This window comes from Sorex fumeus, unplaced genomic scaffold (assembly GCF_029834395.1).
Source record: "Sorex fumeus unplaced genomic scaffold, SorFum_2.1 ptg000081l, whole genome shotgun sequence".
In the NCBI taxonomy this organism is placed as follows: domain Eukaryota; kingdom Metazoa; phylum Chordata; class Mammalia; order Eulipotyphla; family Soricidae; genus Sorex; species Sorex fumeus.
In genome coordinates this window covers 4,012,913-4,036,468 of record NW_026606138.1, presented here as the reverse complement: position 1 = coordinate 4,036,468, position 23,556 = coordinate 4,012,913, and the positions used below count along the sequence as shown (strand labels likewise).

The following is a 23,556-nucleotide window of genomic DNA, read 5'->3' as shown; positions in this document are numbered from 1 at the left end:
AATTCACCTGTTTCTTTGAAGATAAAAGTTTAGGGCTGGGGCTTGTGGATCAGTGGATTAGAACATTTGCCTTGCCTGTCTGTGGCCCTAGGTTTGAATATTTTCACCACAGAAGAGGATAAGACAAAGGCAGTTTTCTAATTGATATTATAAATTTTTTTTATTCAATGAGGATTTTGAAACTGAAATAAAACTGCTGTCATATTTACTTGTCCAAGGTTGAAATGTGCAACTGGTGTATGACCTTCACAAGATTTAAATATTTTTACACATTGGAATTTTATTTTAAAAGTTTTCCTTAATTTTTTTTTTTTTTTGGTCACATCTGGTAATCTGGATACCATATAGTCCTGGGGATTGGATCTGGGGTTCTCCACATGGAATTCACATTCAGTCCATTGAGTTATCGCCTGGCACACTATTTCCTTCCAAAAGGCAGAATATTGTTCTGATATATGGGTGTACTCTAAATTTAATCAAAATCCTAACATGAAATTAAGTAAGTCAAGACTTTTTTATCTATAAAAAAATGTATTCTTGTTTTTGAGCCACACCAAATGATCTCATGTGTTACTCCTGGCTCTGTGTTCAGGAATCACTCCTGGCAGTGCTCAGAGGACCATATGAGATGCTGTGGATGAAATCCAGGTGGCTGCATGCAAGGGAAGTGCTTCACTCAGTGTACTATCGCTCTGCTTCCTGATACGTATTCTTACTTCTGAACTTGCTGGGTCAAATACACTTGCTCAAGGCTTTTGCTACATATTGCCAAACTGTACTCTAGAAATATGCCAGTTCATACTTTCAGCAATATTAAGTCCTGTTTTACTAAACTCATTTCAGTATTATCAAGAAACAATAATCACTTGTCAATACCTGAAAACCAAATTAATGTGTAACAAACATTATGACTCCTGTCAGACTTATCACGAATGAAAATCTCTTTAAAAATTTGTAACCTATTACTTGTCCCAGAGAACATCACTATTTTCCAATGGCTTCCTACCCTGGAATTTATACATTTAGTATTAAAGCAAACCATTTAAAAGGTTTCATTTTAAAAAACAAAGCCTATCTACCCTTGAATAAGGATTTGCAAACCATTTAAAAGGTTTCATTTAAAAAACAAAGCCTACCTACCCTTGAATAAGGATTTTTTAATTTATTCAATGGTTCTTTTATGGTTTCATCCACTCAAAGGTACCGCATATGTCTACTAGATGAGGGGGGTAGAGTGGTGAACAGAACTGACACTGTCCCTGCTTTCATGGAACTTACATTTCCTCTTGTTTTTGTTTTTTGGGTCCCAATCAGTAATGCTTAGGGACCATGCTGGGAACTGAAGTCATATAAGCAGTGCAAGTGCTCTACTACTAAGCTACATCTCCTGGCTCCAGAACTACATTTTCAATAGGTGAAAGGAAACAAATGGCACAGAATTAAAGGGTATAAGTGCCAAAGCATGTGGGAGGCGTACACTTGGTACTGCATTATTCCCCTAGCACTGCTACGGAAGACCCACAGCACTGAGCCACGAGTAACCCCTGGCACTGCAGAGTATGGTCACTGTCTGCCCCCAAGCAAAGAAGATTGGGTAGCAAGCTGTGTAGAAAATCAGAATGCTTAATGAATAACCAAGTAAAACATTTTTCACCTGGTACATCAGCACTGTTGGAGATTAGATATATTCACACAATCTCTGCAAAAATTTGGGCACCAATTTAGAGTCAAGCTAAATGGTTTGAATCCTTCTGATCCCTTAAATTTTTACTAAAGAAATTTACTAAAGTACTTTCAAGAACGTTTATTTTCTACTAATAATCACACATCACATATTTACTATGAAAATGTCTTTTTCATTTCAAAGTAAAAGACTTTATTCAAGGCAACAAAATCTTATTAGATCCTTTGGCGAAGTGATTTCAATTTTATCACTCTTTACAGTATTCAAAACTTGTGAATGGAGATGGTTATAATGAGGTCATCTTCAGGCCTTAATAAAGTCCTGTGTGGGGTTGGAGAGATAGTATAGGGATAGTACACTGCCTGGCCCACAGTGGACCCGGGTTGATCCCTGCCATCTTGTGTGGTTCCCCCATCATCGCTGGGTGTGGCCCAAATTTACCCCTCCATGCCTAGAGCTGTAAACCCGGACTACAATGGTAACTCTTGATGTTACAATATCATATTCCATTAATAGATACTTTGTAACCAATGTATTCTTTATTTGTTTTGGTTTTGGGGCCACACCCTGAAGCACTTGGGGGCAGGGAGGTATGGTTTCTGGCAGTACAGGTGAACAATAGTAGCGAAGTATAGTAGCCCTTGGGGAAGCTAATCCTGCTCCAGCATGCAAAGCATGTGCTATGGTGGGTCCTTTGAGCCACCTCCCAGGTGCCTCACCTGTATTCATTCACCTTCATGTATTAAGCATATTTTTTTATTTTTTTAATTTTTATTAGTGAGACACCATGAGGTACAGTTGTAGACTTACAAATTTTTGTGCTTGGGTTTCAATTATACAATGATCAAATATCCATCCCTCCACCAGTGCCCATTTCCCACCTTAAGCATTCTTTGGAGTAAATGTTTTACACTTTATCTTACAGTGTGAGGAGGGAGGGACTATCCTCTTCGGAGGAAAGAAAAGGGGTGACGGGGGAGGAGATAAGAGGTGTTGCTCCTACCTGAATTCTCCTGCAGTAACAGTGAAGCAGTGTTCAATGACCTGAACCGGGAAGAGCAGTTTTCACCGCCACCATGCAACTGTTAAATAAATCCACACGCTGTCAAAATACTTTGCATTCTAAAAACCTAATCAGCACCTTTTTATTTCATAGGATGCTGACTTTTCTTGCCATTGATGAGGATTATATCCTTTGCCCTTCCAGAGACTGGTGTGGCGGTGAGTTTGGGCCAGGGCAGGGAAAGGATTCTAATCGGGCAAAAAAAAAAAAAAAAGAGCCAAGGAGGGCTGCAGGGCATTTAATTGACTCTCTCCTTGCCCCCAGTGCCCCCCCCCTCCCGGATCGCACAGGACCCCGATAAAACCTCTCGCTCGCACGGAGCGGAGGAACCAAGCAGAGCACACGGCCCCTAAAAACACACCTGCCCCCGAGGGTGCTTTCGAAGTCTGAACCCCGAGTTAAGGACACACAGCGAAGAGTTTATTGGCACACAAAGGAGTCGAGGGATACGACTTCAAAGAGGGGCACAGCTGAATGTCACTCTGCGTGAACAGGCTGCTCCGGGCCCGCAGAGAAGTTTCCCGAAGCGTCCTGCCAAGCCACCCTCGTTTCAGGGACCCGAGGGGCGTCCCCCCTTGCCCCCGGCTGCGGGCTCCCCCGAACAAATGCTCCCCACACCAGCTCCCCCTGCACCCCGGGTTAATCGCGGCATTGAAAAGGGCGGGGGTAGGGGGCGCGGGGGTAGGAAATACCCACGGTGGCGGCGGCGGGGGCCGCGCTCCTCAGACCTGCCGCGGGTCCCGGGAAGCGGGGGGCACCAGCATCGCAGGTCTGGGGAGGCCGAGGCCGGCGGCGGGGTGGGGCGGGGGGCGGCGGCCGGACCCGCTTCCCCGCGGAGGGAAGGAGCGAGGATGCGGCTGCAGCCGTCCCCGGCGGGCGGGCAGGCGGGCGGGGGAGCGCGGGGGAGGGCGGGGAGTCCGATATAAACACAAACACGCTCCGCGTCTCCGGGGAGGGCGGACCGACGCCACCTCACCATTCCCCGCCCCTGGACCCCGCCGCCCCCTCGCACCCGGGGCCCGGCAATCCGGCCTCCAGCCGCAGCGGCCGCCGAAGCCCCCGCTCCGCTCCGCTCCGCCCCGCCCCGCCGGGAGTCGGCCGGCCGCCGCCGGGAGCTGGCGGGAGCCGCCGCGGAGGCCCGGGAGGAGCCGCTGCCTACCCCTCTCGGACGCGCGGGAAGCCGCTACCCCCGCCCGCCCCCCGCCCCTAACTCTGTCCCGTCGGCACTCGCCGCTCCCACCTTCCGCCGCCGCCTTGAGGGAAGTCGGAACGACGGGGGTCACGGCCGGGGTCAGAGGGTAAAGGTCCTGCTCCCAGCAGCCTCCGCGGTGGATACGTCGCCATCTTGGATCCGCGGGACAAGAAAATTCATGCGGTGAGTTTTTGGCAAATTTTCGGAAGTCTAGCAGCGGGGCGCGCGGCGGGGGCGGCGGATTCGGGGCCCCCGCAAGGCGGGGGAATGCTTCGGGGCCGATCCGGCCGCGCCCGGGGTCCGCGGGCAGCGTCCCGGCGCTCCGCTTCCCGTTGCTTTTGTCTCGACTCCAATCGAGAGAGGGAGAGCGGGGAGGGGGGTGGCGGCGGCGGAGGGAGGGAGGGAGGGAGGGGGTGTGTATGGGGAGGGTGGTGGACGGGACGTAAAGCGTCGCTGTGGTCGGGTCGCTGCAGCGGCGGCTCGAGAGCCGCGGCCTGGTGCCTGGGCCCGGCGCCGGGGCTTCCCCCACACTCCTCTTCCCCGGGCTCCCGCCAGCCGCGGAGCCGCCACCGCGCTGCTTCCTGGGGAAGAGGAGAAGGCGGCAGCGGCGGCGGCCGGGCAGCCCAGGCCCGGCTCCGCAGCCGCCGCCGCCGCCGCCGCCGCCTCCCCAGCGGCCGCCGCGGCCTCCAGCTCTCCTCAATGCCCTCACGAATATCCCCTGCAAACTCGTGTGTTGCCGGGGTGTCAACAGTGTGGAGATGTTAGGGCGTGTGTGCGGGGCGCTGCGGGGTGGGGGGGGCGCCGGACTGGCTAACGGGCCTCAGGAACCTCCAGGCCCCGGGATCCCGGAGGCTGCTGCCAGGCAGGCAGGCAGGCCGGCTGTGATGCTTCCTCCCTCTCCCACCGCGCCCGGAGGTGTCGCTTCCGTGCCGTGGCGGGGCCGGAGCCCGCGGAGACCGGGGGCGGCGGGGGGGACACCCGAGACATCTGCTTGGTGAAGTTGCGAGCCCCTAGGTTTCTACATCCGGCGCCCCCCCACTCCCACCCTTTGCTGTCTCGGGTCTTAACTTCAAACTTTCACCGTAGACAGATGTTCAGAAGAGGCCCGGTAGTGTTGTGTGTGTGCGTGTGTGTGTGTGTATGTGTGTGTTTTGTGGTTTGGTTTGGTTTTGTTTTTAAGTTGAGGCTCTGTTGTCTGTCTAGGAGCCAAGCAGCCGCGGCTTTAACTCTCAGGAACTAGCATTCGCTCCTGCGAGTTGTAGTTTTCCTATATTAAAAAGTCCTGCCAAGATTGAAGGGTTTGCATTTATCCCCGGCTCGCTGAGCAGTTTGATCGCCCCCAAATTCGTACATACGGGTACCACCCTCGGAAGGAAACGGAGCATCTACTTCCTTAGACTCCTAGGAGATGCCTTCACTTTCACCACCTAAAAGACTGAGTGTGCTGCACATTGTGTTTCTTACTGATCTCGAGGTCAAAACATCCCCCTTAACCTGGAAAGGTCCCCCCCCTTTTTTTTTTACTTTTTAAAGTACATTGCTATATTAGCCCTTAGATTCCAAAGGTGAAATGGTTGAAGGTACAGAGTGAACAAAATCTGTTCACAGGGGATCATTTAGAATCCGAAGTTGAACACATTTCCTGAAAACTTGATTAAGTTAGGAATATTGAGAGCTTTAGGATCACAAATGCAACTTTTGATTTGTCTTTTGAAAGACAGTGGAAATAAAGTATGGCAGGGATGGACAGAAATTTTAAAATATATGCCAGTCGTTTGGGGAATACTTGCTGTATTAGACAGCTTATTTCCTAAACATTTTTGAGCACGTCTTGAAGTTGTGAAAGATAACTATTCCAGGTTTAAACTGTTTAAACAGTTGATTAAGAATCAGTGGCCTGAAATGGCTAATTGACTGCATTCAAGAGGTTATATGTCTACATTCAGATCTCTTCATTGATATTTAATGGATCTCCATATCATTAGTAAGCTTTGTGTGCGTGTTTAACTACTCTTGCAGTTGTTTTGTAATAAGTCTAAAGGAACAATGCAAGAAAAAAAGAATATTACTTCTTCACTTTATGATAGCTTTTCTCCTTACCCCCACTCCCCCATTTGAATTGTGGTCGTTGTGTTTTAGACAAAACTAAGAAATTGCTTCACATGTTTAGCAACCTTCTTATTGCTACATCAATAAAAAACAAATGTAAGCATCATTTGATGACAGAATCCTTATATTCTATGTTTACTCTATAGAGGTAGCTCTAACCTAATCAGATGCTCTTGATCTGAGTGAGGGAATGAGGATTGCTTGCAATTTTAACCAAGCAACAAAAATAGCCTTAATTTTCTTCTTTTCATTTTAAAGTAAATTTAAGTGGTAGGAATATGAAGGCAAAATGCAGGAGTATGGGTCATTTATATCCCTTCCTTTGAGAAGTACTTGCTTGAAGATAAAATTTTATGAAAGTTTTCCCCAAGAGAACTAATTACTACCTATGTTTTTACTTAGTAACTTAGGATGTTTGATTTACTGTTTGATTTTTTTTTTCAGACACGTCACATTTAGTTACAACTTAAATGCTCTTTGTTCAAAAATAATTATTTTAGGTCTTAGGGTAGGTTTTATTAATAGTGTGCCTCAGTTTTTGTATTTTATTTATTCGATACTGATACTAGAAATATTTGTCTTTCAAAAGAACCCTTTTCACAGTCTGAAATTATTGTTTCTTCCTTTTTAGTGACAATTTGACTTTTATGTTTTCCAGTAGCAAATAAAATGCATATTTCTTATGTTTATATGAAATGAAATGAAGACATTCATAAAATAAAAATTGAAAATAATTCAATTTTAGCTTTTAAAAGCAGTGTGAATAGTAATTTTTGAATTTTTAAAAAAAATTTTATTGTGGAAAGTTTAATATTTAAAAGCATACTTACATGTGCCTGCTTAAAAAGGCATTTGAGAACAATTTTTTCAAGTAGTGATTCAGTCTTACAGGAGAGATTCTGTTACTCTAGTATATTCTGTAATACAAAGAAGTAAAAGAAATTAAGGCATTGGGTAGGGCAGTCTTGAGGCTCTGTTAGTCTGAGTTTTCCTGTAACAGTTTGAATAGAATTATGAATGAACAATATTGATGTAATGGCATATAGTGTTGTGATAGGAGTCCTGCTTGATGAAACAGGTGACTTACTAAGGATGAATTCTTTCTGTGACACGAAAAAGGAATTGAATTTCATTGTTATATTTATTATGGAAAGATACACACACACACACACAGATGCACATGCACACTCACACACTAAAATTGCTCATGTAGAAAGCCAGTCTTTCAAAATAAATAGAATGGTATTTGGATTTTAAGTATTAGGGCTTTTGTTCATTGAATACTTTTTAAAATTAACCATTACATATTTTTCTTTTTTTGTGTGATGTTGGGGGTTGAACCCAGAGCCTCACACATATAAGGCAAGTATTTTGCCACTGAACTACATCTCTGCCTCCCACCCTCCCACTATATAATTCTTGTTGCTTTAATTTTTGCTTGGCATTCTAAAAATTCTTTTGGAGGGGATAATGGACCACACATGCTCATATTCAGGGGTCACTCTTACCAGTGCTCAGGGACCATGTAGTGCTGGGCATGAGCCTGGGCCTCTTGAATACAAAGCATGTACTCAGCCTCCTGAGCTCTATTTTCTGAACCCACCTTTTAAAAGTTCTTGAAACTCTTATGATAGGTATGCTAATATGGCTTGTTCTTTATTTTGCCTATAAAACTGGGGTATGATTTGGAAAAAGATTCTCAACCTGACAACTTGTTCTTGAAATATAGTTGCAAATCTCTCGAAGGGATGCAGTATTATGAAGTAATAAAATGTTTTGTGATACTTGTTTTACGGTAGCATTTTATAACTTAGTATGTGGAATGTGATGAATTATCTCGGGGAAAGCAATTTCATTGTGGAGGGGATACTTGGACTAGAAATTTTTAGATGTCCTAGTTATTTTGAACATGCATGTGATTTACCCCGAAGAGAAAGGGGGAGAAGAGGGGTGGAGGAGGGGGGGGAGAGAGGGAGGGAGAGGGAGAGAGAGAGAGAGAGAGAGAGAGAGAGAGAGAGAGAGAGAGAGAGAATGAGAATATTCTGGTGTTTGATAAACTTCACTGTTAAAAGCTTTCTTGTGGTGTCCCTTTCTCCTCAATGAAACCTTTTTTGACTCACTGAATCCTTCAGCTACTCTAATTGTATTCTGACTTCTGTTAATGTGCCACACCGTTGTAATTGACTGTCCATCCCAGCCAACCATTATAACCTCAACTGTATTGTGAGCACCTGTAAGGTAGTACTTTGTCTTATTTGTATTTGCATTCATTTACTGTTTTCTGTAGTATATGGGCTTACTAGGTTATCAGTAAATACGCAGTAAACAGAACTGGATTGTCACTTGACACTTAATACTCTGAGAGTGTTCTGTTTCTCATTTCACAGATCAGAGACAATAGATTAAAAGAGGGGAGAGGGGTTGAGAGAAAGGCATCTTGTATTTACTTCCTTGAATCCCTTCTTACAGTTTTGCAACTTAATTGTCTATAGGTAACTTGTAACCAGTATCTTCAAGAAATGTGTGTAGTTAAAGTGAGATGGGGAGGGATGCTAGTAATAGGAGACTATTTTGCAGCATTTAGGTCTATATTTCTAGTTGTATTTTCTGTGGTTAAGAACATTGGTTGAAGGAGACATTTTATATTTTTACTCAGACTAATAAATATTTGGAATTGTTTTAACTATTGAGTTCCTATTAAATTTAGCTGTTTTGAAGTCAACTTATTTCTCTTTACTCTTAGTGCTTGATTTTTCTAGTTTGGATCCCATTTTCCTTTAATAAAAGTTGTGTGAGGTGATTTAATATATCTTCATGGATAATCCAAAAGCCCTAAAAATGGATTTTTGTTAAACTGTGCTGAGAGTTATATCCAGAGCCACATACATGAAAGGAAAGGGCTCTACTGGTGAGCTACACCCCACCCCTGAAAATATACATAGGTTTTGGGGTCACACCTTGGATTCATGGCTTACTCCTGACTCCACTTATGGATCACTCCTGGCAGTGCTCAGGGGGTCATATGGAGTGCTTGGAGTTTGCTGTGTGCAATTAAGTGCCCTTACCTACCTATCTTTCGGCAACCCTCCCCCCCAACCAAACGAGGTATATATATCTATGTATATACATATGTGTGTGTGTGTGTGTGTGTGTGTGTATATATATGTATATATATATATATATATATATATAGGCCGGAGCGATAGCACAGTGGGTAGGGCACTTGCCTTGCAAGCGGCCAACATGGCTGACCGGAGTTCGATTCCACCGCCCCTCCCTGAGAGCCCGGCAGGCTACTGAGAGTATGTCACCCGCATGGCAAAGCCTGGCAAGGTACCTGTGACGTGTTCAAAATGCCAAACACAGTAACAGTTGTCACAATGGAGACGTTACTGGGTCCGCTCGAGCAAATCGATGAACAATGGGAGGACAGTGACATTAAAACTAGAAAGGGTAATTTCTCTTTTGGGATTTTAAGCACACCTGGCTTATTGATTGCTCTCAGTGTTTCTTGAGGACCAGGGACCATGTGGTACTGGTCATCAAACTTGGGCCTCCTCCTTTCAAAGCAAGTGCTCAACCAGTTCAACTGTCTCTCCAGCCTGAGAAGATAATTCTTTGTCACACTTGTCGGTACTTCTATTTCTCTGTTCAGGAATTAACTCACTCCTGGCAGTGCTGAGTAACCTATATGGAGCTGATATTAAACCCAGTGTGCAGGTGTCAAACCAGGGTAGGCCATATGCAGTCTAGCCCTGAGAAGATGGTTATTTTTGGAGAGACCATGGTGGTACAATCATATGAGGTGCTGGGAATCAAACATGGGTCTGCTGCATGCAAGTCCAGCGCACTATTCCTGTACTATCTCTTTGGCCCTATTTTTTTAAAGGAAATTTTTATCTGGTACTCTGAACACCAATACCTTTTTCTGCTTTTACTATATTTAAGTGTTTTTCCTTAATGGATGAAATTATGTGTCCTGGCAGTTTAAGTAATGATTTTTTTTTCAAGCACTGATATACCATTTTTCGTTTATATACTTGGAGTTAAAACATAGCTCCATTTTATATCAGCATCTGGATAAAATGTAGTGACTGATTATGTAATACAATGTGTTTGGGAGAGGAACATTTGGTTTTGCTCATATTTGGCAAGGATGTGTTTTTGTGTTACTTTTTACATTGTAAATTTTGCTTTTTCTTCATGCATATTTTTAGTTTACTTTTCTGTTTGTATAAGAGTTTTTCATAGGTTGTTAGTAATCAATTAATTTACCACACCATGATTCCTTTTAGCGTTCTTTTACTAAACATTAAAAATAATACTTCACACTCTGGCGGGTGTGGTGCTGGAATGTTTTATTCATAAAACCTTATCATTGACAATATTGTAAAATTGTAAGTCATGGTGACTAAAATTTATAATTTTAAATGAATAAAGTACACTTGGAAATCTGTCACGCATTTTCTTAAATTTATAGGGTTGTCATTTTGATGTTAACTTTTCAATGGTTGTTCAATCCAACTTTGTTGATATTAAAATTTAACTATTAAAATTTAATCTGCTTTAATTATTTTGAAAGTTAGTACTTGGATGCTGGAGAGATAGTGCAGTGGGTAGGATGCATCCTTTGCATGTAGCTGGTGTTCAGTCCGTGACACCTTCTATGGTTCCCCCGAGCCCCACCAACTAGGAGTGAATCCTTAGCTCAGAGTCTGGAGTATGCTCTGAGCATAGCTCTGTGTGACCCAAAACCAAAACAAATTAAAAAGGAGCTCTTAATTCTCAGCTTCTAAATTTTCTTTTTTGGGCCACACCTGGTAATGCTCAGGGTTTATGGGCTTATTTCTTCCTGCCTCCATGATTAGAGATTCACTTCTGGTGGGATTCAGGGTATCATGGGGTGTGAAGGATTGAACCCCGGTCAGTTATGCACACTATCCACTGTACTATCTATCTGGCCCCAGGAAGATAGTTTTATCCTTGAACTGACTCAACATCTTTCTTTCATTTAGTATTAACTAAAGGGAAAAAGCCTAATTTATCCAGTTAAGTTGGTGGAAGGGAAAATTTTATTTTCAGCTGCTCATTTAGTTGTTCAGGATACTTAATATAGAAGTTTGAAACAGTAGTTAGACATTTTTTATTTGAAGCTTGGCTTTCTGTTAATACTTAGGAAATTGAAAACATCAAGAACCACCACACTTTAAAAACAGTATTGTGAGAATAGATAATGGCAGTGTATCATACCATTGCAACTTTGTGGTTTTTGTTTTGGGGCCACACCTGGTGGCTTACTTCTGGCTCTGCACTCTGTGGTGTGGCATGGTTCAGGGGACCATATACAGTTCCAGGGATTGAACCCTGGCCAGCTGCATGCAAGGCATGCCACCTGCCTGATATACTCTCTCCAGTCCCCCAGTGCTGCTTCATACAATTTTATTTGTAAGATAATTTCCTGAGGTCATGTGTCGCGCAGATGCACCTAAAAACGTTGATTTAGTAATAAACAAAATCAGTGCTTTAATTTTTTTAAATAAGAGTATCTAGCCTCAGATTTGTAAAATTAGAACAATAGCCTTTGTAATCTATTCAAACCGATACAGCCATGTTATTTGAAATCTATAGAAAATTAGCTGGCAGCGGATAGCAGTTTTTAGAGTATTAAAATCTAAAACACATACAAATGCACTTTCATGTGAAATATGTGTGTGAATCATGCGTCCTAAAATAGATTCATAGATATAATCCAGTTGTAGTCAAGTGAGTCTGGGAATTCAAACTGTGACTGCTTATGAGATGCTTGAGAGCCGTTTGAAAACCTGGTTTTGATCTCTTAAGAGCATGATACCCAGTCTAAAATTATGTGCTTTTAATTTTTTTTTAAATTGTGTTTCAGCAGGAGGGTTGGGCCACACCTAGGGCTTGCTCCTTGCTCTGTACTCAGGGATCACTCTTGTCAGTATTTGGGGGATAATAAGTGATTCCAGGGATTGAACTAGTGTTGGCAGCTTGGAAGACAAGCGCCTTACCCCTGTTTTGTTTCTCCGGTGTGTGTTTTTAAAACATTCATGACTTTCTTTTCTCTGCAGAGGCAGAATTCGTAAGATTCATTGTTTGAGAGAAAATTTTCGATAGAAATAGTTTATAGTTTAGGTTCTGGAGGCTGGAGATATAGCGTATTTGCAGGCACCTGATCCTAGTTGGATCCCCCTATTCCATGTGGTCCCTGGAGCATTGGAAGTAGTAATTCCTGAGTACAGAACCAGGAGTAACCCAGAACATCTTCAGGTGTGGCCCCACAACAATAGAAAAAAAAACCCAAAATACTTAGGTTCTATTACTTGGAAGTTAGCATTCTAGGTATTTCGACTAGATTCTGACCCTACAGGAGAAAGTGTGCATAATTATAGATAGTAATAATTGCAATAACAAAAATACAGGGGCTAAAAAGAATAGCGCCATGACCAGGGTAGGGTGTTTGTCTTGCATGTGACCATCACAGGTTCCATCCTCAGCACCACATATGGTTCTCTGTGCACAACCATGAGTGGTGCCTGATGACAGTCAAGAGTAAGCCTTCAGTTCAGTGAAGTGTAGCCCAAACGCCCTCCTCCTTGAAAAATAAAAAAGAGGAAAGAAAGAAAGGTATTCAGGGGCTGGAGCAATAGCGCAGCAGGTAGAATGTTTTCCTTGTACATGGCCGACCCAGATTCGATTCCCAGCATCCCCTATGGTCCCCTGAGCACCACCAGGAGTAATTCCTGAGTACAGAGCCACGAATAATCCCTGTACATTGCCAGGCATGACCCAAAAAACAAAACAAAAAAAAAAAAGGTATGCAAATTCTGGGTGATGATTTTACACTCAGGAACATTAAGAGTCTCTGGGGATAGGGTCTAACAGCATACTTGTGGGTGTCAGATTTCACAAGCAGTTACTTAGTACTTGCTGCATAAATAGGAATAATCTTAAAGGGGATGGATAGATGGTAAAGTATCTATATTCTTTTCAGCTGCTGAAAATGCCTGTAATTTTGTGAAGAACTTTGGAGAGAAGGGGTTATTTTTCATTGAGACTTGTTTCCTGTATTAGCAAATAAACTAGACCAAAATTAATTTTTTATTTGTATAGAATAAAACCTTTTAAGAAAGTTTAATTTTGCAAAGTTTCAGATTGCTTTTTCTTTTCGGATTGGACATGATTTTATCTCCAAACACCATGGTTATTACGAAGTGGAAGAATTTTTTTTTTTTTTAGTTTTTATTAGTGAAAGACCATGATGTACAGTTGTAGACTTACAAATTTTTGTGCTTGGGTTTCAGTTATACAATGATTGAGTGCCCATTCCCCACCTCCAATGCTCCCAGCATCCCTCCCACCCCCCATCCCACCCCACCCCTGTGGCAGGGCATTCCCTTTTGTTCTCTCTCTCCTTTTGGGTGCTGTGGTTTGCAAAGCGGCATTGAGAGGCTATCATCTATAGTCTATTTTCAGCATGCATCTCTCATCCTGAGAGGGTCCTCCCAACACCCTTTACTTGGTGCTCCCCTCTATCTGAGCTGCCTTCTCCCTCAGCATGTGCAGCTGGCCTTCAAGCCATGGAGTGAACCTCCTGGTACTTATCTCGGCTATTCTTGGGTGTTAGTCTCCCAATTTGTTACTTTATATTCCCCAGATGAATGCACAGATTGCTTTTTCTTAGAAAATAATAAATCAGATATTAACCAGATTTTCTTTACAATTCAGTTAATATTATTATATGCCACATGACTACTTAGTTTTTATGCCTTATGCTTTGGATACAGTGCCTATTGAGTAGGGTAGCCTTGTTGAGAGTTAGTGAATTGGTTTTTAGTTTGTTTTTATGAGGAGAGGTGATGGGTAACACCTTATAGTGCTCTCTTGTGGCTAATAGTGGGTCTGTGCTCAGGAGTCATTCTTGGAGTTGCGGGGGGGGGGGGGGGGGTTAGTATTCAGTCTGGGTAAGCTACATGCAAGGCAGGTGCAATAACTTTTACACTTTCTCCTGTGCGTGAATTTGGTTTTAGGGGCTGATATTTGAACTGAATTCTTATGGGTGATTTGCAGTTAAAGTGGGACAGCATAGTGGATCAGCATTGAAATAAACAAGCTTGAAAGAATATGCTGGATTTGGAGAATGGCAAAGTTAATCGATAGATGTATTTGTTTTTGCAAAGTAGAAGTGAAAGCAAATGGAACTCCCTACTTGGGGAGGAACTTAGTATAAAACTAACTTCAGTAATCTGTAGGTTTTGTTGCAGGTTTTTGATCAAAAGAAATTGGTTAAGGAGGAGTGATTTTTTTTTTTTTTTTTTTTTTTGTGGAACTGGGGATCAAACTCATTGTGATCAAACCTCATTGTATAAGGCAAGCATTCTGCCACTGAGCTACATCCTTAAACCCAGGTGTCAGTTCATACATGGTAAGGAGTATTTCATCAAAATGTTTCTTTTTTGTTTGGGGGGAGCCACAGTCGGTGGTGCTGTGGCTACTTCCACTCAGTACAAGGATCAAACCTGGGCCTCCTATATGCAAAGCATATTGAGCTATAACCCATTGAGCAATCTTTTCTGCCTCTGATCAGTTTTTTTCAAACATAAGGTTTATGCTTGGTAAGGAAATTAAGCTTTACATTAGATTTAAAATTAAAATTATAAGCTTCATAGTATTGTGTATGAAAATTTTGAAAATTTATGTTTTCGTATAAATTATTTCCCTGTTGACAGGATTCTGAAAAATGACAACTACATTTAAGGTGTTTTAAATTTATTTATTTGTTTTTCTTTTTGAGTCACACCCAGTGATGCTCAGGGTTTGCTCCTGGCTCTGCACTCAGGAATTACTCCTGGCAATGGTTGGGGAACCATATGGGATGCCAAAGATTGAACCTGGTTCGGCCGCATGCAAGGCAAATGCCTTATCCGCTGTACTATCACTCCGACCTCTTTAATACTAGCATTTTGATGCTTATGGCAGTATTTAAGAAAAAAGCAAGAATGTTAGATTTGGAAATGCTAGTTTGTATTTACTGGAGAACTTGTTATACATATGCAGTGCCAATGGTTAAAAGTTTGGGGGTAGGACACCTGCCTTGCACTCGACTGACACAGCTTCCATCCCTGACATCCCATATAGTCCTGAGAGAGCCAGGAGTAAGTCCTGAGCCCTGCTGAGTGTGGCCCCGAAAACAAAATAAAGTTTTTATAATGGGTGGAAATTGGGTAATAAATAAGTTTTAGGATCAGTAAGTTTTGTTTTTTTTTTTTTTTTGACTACACCTAGTAGTCCTCAGGGATTACTCTTCACTCAGGAGTCACTCCTATCATTTTAGGGGACCATATTGGGTGCTTGGAATTAAAACCTGGGTTGACTGTGGGTAAGGCAAGCATCCTACCCACTGTACCATCTCTAGGGCCAGTAAGATTTGAATGCCATTATTTGACATTATTTTAGGCATCTATAGCACAGCGGTAGGGCGTTCGCCTTACAAGCGGCCAACATGGCCGACCCGAGTTCGATTCCTCCGCCCCTCTTGGAGAGCCCGGCAAGCTACCGAGAGTATCTCGCCCACACGGCAGAGCCTGGCAAGCTCCCCGTGACGTATTCGATATGCCAAACACAGTAACAACAAAGTCTCCAATGGAGACGTTACTGGGCCCGCTCGAGCAAATCGATGATCAACGGGAGGGCCTTTACTTTACTTTTATTTTAGGCATCAGACTTAACATTACTTCAATACAGTAGAGCAATGCTAAAAAGAATCTTAATTAGTGATACCGTGTAAAGGAACTGATACTTTATACATAGTAAATAGAGAAGTATAGTATACATGCTAAGTATAGAAGTGGTTTTTTTTCCCCACAATGTTAACATGTTTGTATGCTTCATGAAACTACTATACACAACATAGTTGCATTTATGTTAGGTTGGTAGTGGTATTTGTTAATTTTGGTATGCAAAAAAGCCCAAATGTATGTTTTTAAAATTTAAAAAAATTGATTCTCTAAAATTCAGTTTCACTATAAATGCATCATATGCTTTTTTTATGGCAGAAATTAATGATTCTACTATGATGACTTAAAAGAAGCCTGGGTTAATATTGTCAGTTGCTTTATTTTATTTATTTATTTTTGCTTTTTGAGTCACACCCAGCAATGCACAGGTGTCACTCCTGGCTCTACACTCAGGAGTTACCCCTGCGGTACTCAGGGGACCATATGGGATGCTGCAAGGCAAACACCCTACCTGCTGTTGCTCCAACCCCAGTTGGTTCATTTTAAACTGAATAAAATGGAGTGGGTTAAACTACTTAGCATTAGAGAGAGTTTAGTTATGCTTGGATTTTACTTGTTCTTCAAGTTTTAGGTTCTAGCTAGTCAGAATGGTAGTCGGTAGTTTTAACGCTTTTAATTAGCTGTTATGACATCTTCTCTAAACTTTTCTCGTTCTAAAAATATGGATAAATAACTACTTGCCTCATGAGGTGACTTAAGAATTAAAGGCTCTTGTGGGGTTTTTGTTTTCTGGGATTTTTTTTATTTTTGGAGTTGGACTTTCTGCTTAAAGGTGAGCTACAAGGCAAATGAGAATTAGCCACAGTTTACATCTTAAAGGATGTAATTTTGTTTTTAGAATCTGGACCTTTTTTTTTAAACCCTCTACCAGGAATTTTTTCCATGACATTGTGTTAAATATATATAGTATTTTATGTATGTTAAGTATATAAAGCAATAACATTTTAGCATTGTTTTATCTGAAGCCCGTGTATTCAATAATAAAGGTAAAGGCCCTCCCGTTGATCGTCAATTTGCTCGAGCGGGCCCAGTAACGTCTCCATTGGAGACTTTATTGTTACTGTGTCTGGCATATCGAATACTCTCGGTAGCTTGCCAGGCTCTCCGAGAGGGGCGGAGGAATCGAACTCGGGTCGGCCATGTTGGCCGCTTGTAAGGCGAACGCCCTACAGAATGATAAATCTAATAGGAAGAGTATTGGCTTTCCACTTGGTAGATTTATGTCTGCTTCTGAAAATTTGTGTTGTATATTTATCCTTAGCAAGTTTCTTCTCTGTGCCTTAGTTTCCAATTCTTTAAAATGAATAAAATGTCCTGTATAGATGTGTTTACATTAGACATACAAAACACCTGGCCAGAGGTTCTTAGCAGTGTTACCATCTCTTTTTCTTTATGTGCAGTAACTATTCCAGAGTTTTAAAACAAGTATCCCATGCCACGTATTTATTTTTTGGAAGTTGAGAAAAAGATCATTTATCTTTGAATTTATACTCACTTTTGAAACAGATGCTGTGTTTGGAAAATCTGCCACAGATGATGAATTCTGATTCAAACTTTATTACATATATACCGAAATATTAGTATTGAAGAGCCTCACCTTTTTGTTCATTTATACCATCTGATGTTGCTGATAAGAATTAAAGACAAAAATGAAGGCTCGTTAAGCATATGTAAATACTCTAGTAATGAATCCTGGTTATTAGTGATTATAATGAAATTACTTGTTTTTTTCAGTTATTTCTTTATTCCTCCCTTTGTATTCCTTTGTACCACTAATATACTTATGTGTTTCGCTTTTTTACTTTTACGAATTGTCTGATTTAGTGGACTTTTGGGAAGAGGGATTTGGATAGTTTTAAAAATTATTCTGCTCTAGTTGTCATCTTGGGCTGGAGCGATATCACAGTGGGTAGGGCGTTTGCCTTGCATGCGGCCAACATGGGCAACCCGGGTTCGATTCCTCTGCCCCTCTCGGAGAGACTGGCAAGCTACCCGTGACGTATTCGATATGCCAAACACAGGAACAAGTCTCACAATGTTACTGGGCCCGCTCCAGCAATTCAATGAACAATGGGAGAACGGTGATAGTTGTCATATTATAGCAGTTAATAGTTGTATATCTCTAAATTTGTATAGAAAGCAGTCTTCTTAATTTTGATTTTTCTCCTTATTAAGACAGAGTCTGGCAAACTCCCTGTGTCGTACCCAATATGCCAAATACCAGTAACAATGATGGGGCTCATTCTCCTAAAGAGCCTTGAATATAATCTCAGGGCTAGGATGAAGGAGACGTTACTGGGGCCTGCTCGAGGCAATCGACGATTAACAGGATGATTTGTGATTTGTGAAGGTTGAAAAATCATGACTGTTCTTTCCTTTTTTTTGTAATTATGTACACTTTCTCTTGATCATTGTTAGCCAAACACTTTTGTGAACATTATCCCTATTTTCTCCTACCAAAGAAATTTGTAATTTATATTTAGAACATTGAGAATATCAGTGCAGTACTTTGAAACTATTGTGTATGTAATCTGTCTGAATAATATTAACTTGTTTTTCTCCCTCAGATATGTAAGATCTCTTGGGTACTGTGCTTTTTTTGAAATATTAAATAACCTAAAAAGGAAAGCAGAGTTGTATAAGTAATTGCATTAGCAACAGAAAGTGAACCACAGTTTTGGTTTTGGAAAACAATTGTTGTGCATTGAAGGGTAAAGCATTGCTATTACTGTTGTTGTAAAAATCTAGTTATTGATATTTTGTGCTTGTGAGGTGTTGGCCAATTATTTGATCTCCTACCATTCTTTTCTGCTTTCATGTAAAATACTTGGATATTTTAAAAGTGTATACTAAAACACTAAAGATACAGTCTTATTACCCTAAATCCTCCTTACTTAAAGCATTTTATTATTTGGGGGAGAGGAGTATGAAGCAAGGCCTCATAGATGCAAAAACAGATGCATCTATGAGCTAGTTTCCTGACCTCCCTTGTTGATTTTAGTAATGGTTGTTACTAAAAGAGCAGTGTGCTCAGACATTGAATATTTGTGTTTGTTATGTCTACTGTTCATTAGCACCTTTTAGAAAGGTTTTCAGTACCCAAAACTTTCTGCCTAATTTGCTGAAACTAAACTAAAAAATTCAGTTTTTTGGAATAGTGTACATCTTAAATTGTATGGTTAAGTAGATTTTGTTTCCAGTTCTGTGTGCCTGCCTTTGGCAGTTTACACGAAATAATCCCAAGACAAGGTAAAGATACGTGTCTTTTTGTGTTTATAAAATTACTTTCTGGGGCTGGAGTGATAGTGTGTTTGCCTTGCATGTGGCCGACCCAGGTTCGATTCCCAGCATCCCATATGGTCCCCCAAGCACTGCCAGGAGTAATTCCTGAGTGCAGAGCCAGGAGTAACCCCTGAGCGTCACTGGGTGTGACCCTCCCCCCAAAAATTAGAGTTTCTCAAACATTCTCTTTATATCTGATTTGTCAGTTGTCAGTTTCTTTCATTTCTAGTGCTATTATTTACAGACGGAGTGTTAGCACAGCAGGCAGGGTGTTTGCCTTACACATGGCTGACCCGGGTTCGATTCCTCCATCCCTCTCAGGGAGCCCGGCAAGCTATCGAGAGTAGAGGTATTCCATATGCCAAAAATAGTAACAAGAAGTCTCACAATGGAGATGTTACTGGTACCTGCTTGAGAGCCTGGCAAGCTCCCCGTGGCGTATTCCATATGCCAAAACAGTAACAAGAAGTCTCACGATGGAGACGTTACTGGTGCCCGCTCGAGTAAATCAATGAAAAAACGGGAAAATAGGTCGTTACAGTGCTTGTCAGTTTTCAGATTCTTTCTTTCTAGTGCTATTCAGATTAATAATTTGAGACAGACTGAAGTTTTTTTTTAACTTTATTTTTATTAGCTTTTTAAAAGTTTTGTACTTCTGGTGTGAGGACCCAGGGCCACACATAAGGAAGGCATAAACTTTGTCTTAGAGCCAAATTCCTGCACACTGTCCTTTTTTTTAATTAAAAATTTTTTTCCCTGTAATTTGTCTGTTTTATACTTTTGGATTCTTGAAGGAAATGTGTGTGTGTGTGTGTGTGTGTCCGCGCGCGTGCCTGTGTATACATGTACATAATAGTAACATGCTAAAGCGAGATTACTAAATTTTGGGGTTTTGTTTTGTGCCATCCCTGGCACTGCTCAGGGGGTTACTCCTGACTCTGCCCTCAGGAATTACTCCTGGCAGTGCTCCGGCAACCATAAGGGACACCAGGGATTGAATCTGGGTCAGTCACACATGCAAGGCAAACACCCCACCTGCTGTACTATTGCTCCAGCCCTTACTAAGTTTTAAATTTTCATTTTAAGTAAATTAAGTATCAGGTCATGTGTTTAAAGTACCAATAGTAAAAAGTAGTAATGATGGCAACTATTATTTCTAAAAAGTAAAAAATATAGATGAGAAAAGAAGAAAGTAAAAATTAGTCTTGTAACAAACTGTTAACCTGTGAAAACAGTATTTCTTCTGTATCTGGAAGGTCTCTTATTTTTTTCTCTGATTGTTAAAGACGTATAAAGATACTATACCATGATAAAACACAGAGTGGTTGAAAGTGGTTAAACCTTGTGAAAGTTTGAGATTTTGATGGGTTAATTTTACTCTTGCCAGTACTAATAATGTAAACAAATATTTCGTTATTTTTTGGTTTTTGGACCATTTTGGCAGTACTTATGGAAGGGAACCATCTAGGGCAGGGGTTGTACCTGGGACTACTGCATGCAAAACATGCACTCAGGTTTTTGAGTGATCCGTCTGGTTCCCTAACATATTATTTTAAGGTAAAAGGTAAAGGTAAAGGCCCTCCCGTTGATCGTCGATTTGCTCGAGCGGGCCCAGTAACGTCTCCATTGGAGACTTTGTTGTTACTGTGTCTGGCATATCGAATACTCTCGGTAGCTTGCCGGGCTCTCCGAGAGGGGCGGAGGAATCGAACTCGGGTCGGCCAAGCTTGTAAGGCGAACGCCCTACCCGCTGTGCTATCGCTCCAGCCCAACATATTATTTTAAATGCAAAAATAAGACTGTGATTTTGCTGTGTTCTTTAACTTATGCTTTAGTTTGAAATTCATGGGTATTTGTAGATCTTGCTAAAGGAGGAGGTAGGTCCTATAAAATAATATTCAGGTTCTTCTATGTGCTACTTACTCATCTGACAAATGTTATCTAAATATTTTAAAAATATTTTGAGGCACTAAATTTACTCCAGGTGACATTGTTGGAGTTCATAGTTCAAAAATCACTGCACATTTTTTTCTTAAGGAATGCCTTAAGTTCCAAATTTATACATGACTGAATTACTTATTCATTTATTTATTTTTAAATTTTTGGGTTTTGAAAAGACTATATCCCATGGTGCTTAGGCCTCTTTCAGGCTCTGTGCTTTGGGGTTGCTTCTGGCGGTACTCTGGCTACCATGTGATGCTAAGGATTGAAACAGGGCTGGTTGTGTTCAAGGCATATAACTCCTATACTATCTCTTTGGCTCCAACTTCTGTGGGTGGTTGGGGTTAGGGTCACACACATCGATGCTTAAGGAACTCACTAATCGGCTATGTGCTTCAGTACCATGCATTTCCAGGCAGTCAGAATGCAAAGCATGGACTCCAAAACTTTGCAAGTTTTGATGGTGATTTTTATTTTTTTCTTCTTGGGCCACACCTAGTGTTGGTGAGGGATTACTCAGCTTTCAGGAATTATTAACTCCTGACATTGCACTGGGGACCGTATGGTATGTCTGGGATCGAACCCGAGTCTCCTGCGCACAACCCAAGTGCCCAAACTGCAGTTCTATGGCTATGGCCTGAGACCTTCGAGTTTTTACTTCAACCCATGACTCTAAATTTTAATGCTGAGAGTAACTGCTTTGCTTACTAAAATTTTATTTCTGTTGCACTAGTTCTTGTACTGGGAATTAAGAAAAAAGCAGTTAAAGCACTATGAATATGTGTACTGTTTGAAAGTTCATATGTTAATTTTCTTCCAGAAAACTACAACTTGGTAAAGAAATTTGATAGCTGAACTAAATCTTACAGTAAGAGGACAGGGCAGTTAAAACCCATGCAAGCTAATGCTGTGTTTCAGCTGCTACATTTTGTCAATGACAATTTTAAAAATAAGCTAATATTCTGTTGTAAATATTTTAGGAAGATTTTAAAATATAATTCTTTAAGATACAGCTTATTATTGGGCAGGGCCCATTTTCATCTGATATCTATAGAATAAAATACCATTCTGATCTTTACATGAACTGTATCAGTGAAGATTTTTATAATACAAGAGACCCATTTAAGTGTCCTCCAGTGAATTCATTGATTGTACATATGCATAAATCACTTGTATACACAGATATTCTCATCCCCAAATTTATTACTTAGGTAAGGCATTCTTTTACTTATTTACTATAAGTTGACCTTTTTTTAAAAGAGATTTGAACAAATGAAATTAAACAGTATACCCTTTTTTTGTTTGTTTATGTAACATCTTTGGCTTAGCATATTATTTTGTCTATCATTAATTTTTTTGTGAACCCGATGTCCTTTTCCAAATGGTATTTGGCATGTTTTTGAATGAATGCATATTTGGTATAGTACCTTTTGTTGTATTTCTGTATAAAAATGCAAACTTTTTTCTTAGATTGTGCATAGTGTTAGACTAGAGTTTGCGAATTGAATATGTGAATGAATGTTTTAATGAAAACTTCTGGGAGCTTGGCATAACTTTTTGTTTTACTACCCTCTATCAGATGTAAACCTTTTTGAAGTTTAGTTTCCTATTCTATAAAATGGATATAGTTATCTTGAATGGTTTTGAAAGTATTAAAGAGATTTTATGTGAATATTGTGTGTAAAGTTGTTTGCATTAGGCTTAAAAATGGTAATTTAATAGTGATTTTGGGGTGGTGATGTTTAGTGTCTGCTTTTTATCTTGTGACAATATCTTACCCATCTATAAAGTTGAAGTTCTATATTTTTCATTAGTATTCATTACTGATTTGAAAAGACAGTGCTTATGTTTCCCTAATTTAAAACTATAATTAAAATTCTAATTTATTAAATTGTATTTAGCATCTTGACTGACAGTAAAATATAAGGAAAAATCCACAGTAACCCCAGTTCTATTGGTGGGTAATTATTTTAAAGTGTAAGGTGCTGGTAGGGAGGAAACATTATTTGTTTGAGTCAGGTTCTGTAATGTCTTCCATTTACCAATTATTCATATAGTAGATCATGATCTTTGGAAAGAAAAAATAGAGAGATTGAGGGAACATGTATTTGTTTTCTGTCAATGGTACAGAGGAAATTTATCCTAAAAATAATAAATGCTTTAACTCTAAAAACTCTAAAATTTTAGTTTCCCTATAAATCATATGTTCTCTTAAATTTTTAGGATAAATTTAATTGTTTACTTTGAGATTAGCACACACTGGGCATTTGCCTTGCACACAGCTGACCCGGGTTCAATTCCTGTGTCCCTCTCGGAGAGCCCGGCAAGCTACCGAGAGTATCTCACCTGCTCGGCAGAGCCTGGCAAGCTCCCTTGATGTATTCGATATGCCAAAAACAGTAACAACAAATCTCACAATGGAGACGTTACTGGTGCCCACTCGCAAATCAGTGAACAGTAGGACAGT

General features: G+C 40.8%; 1 protein-coding gene and 1 long non-coding RNA gene across 8 annotated transcripts in view; one reads left to right on the top strand and one right to left on the bottom strand.

Moving 5' to 3' along the window:
• Positions 1 to 1,713: 1,713 nt before the first annotated feature.
• Positions 1,714 to 4,124, bottom strand: LOC130038866 (uncharacterized). The gene is made up of 3 exons (XR_008794804.1): positions 3,988 to 4,124; positions 2,688 to 2,766; positions 1,714 to 2,005 (listed from the first exon to the last, which is right to left on the bottom strand). It is a non-coding gene; the product is annotated as an uncharacterized LOC130038866 (long non-coding RNA).
• CNOT2 (CCR4-NOT transcription complex subunit 2) overlaps positions 4,000 to 23,556 on the top strand; it is a 119,184-nt gene continuing 99,627 nt past the window's right edge. For 2 of the 7 annotated variants that reach the window (XM_056130670.1, XM_056130666.1), the window contains exon 1: positions 4,000 to 4,122. Coding sequence is in view for 4 of the 7 variants with exons in the window: in XM_056130665.1 (XP_055986640.1) it covers positions 4,118 to 4,122 (5 nt within the window). In the remaining 3 variants the exon portion in view is untranslated. The remainder of the gene's footprint in view (positions 4,123 to 23,556) is intronic. The other 5 variants (XM_056130668.1, XM_056130665.1, XM_056130664.1 and 2 more) reach the window with 5 other exon arrangements.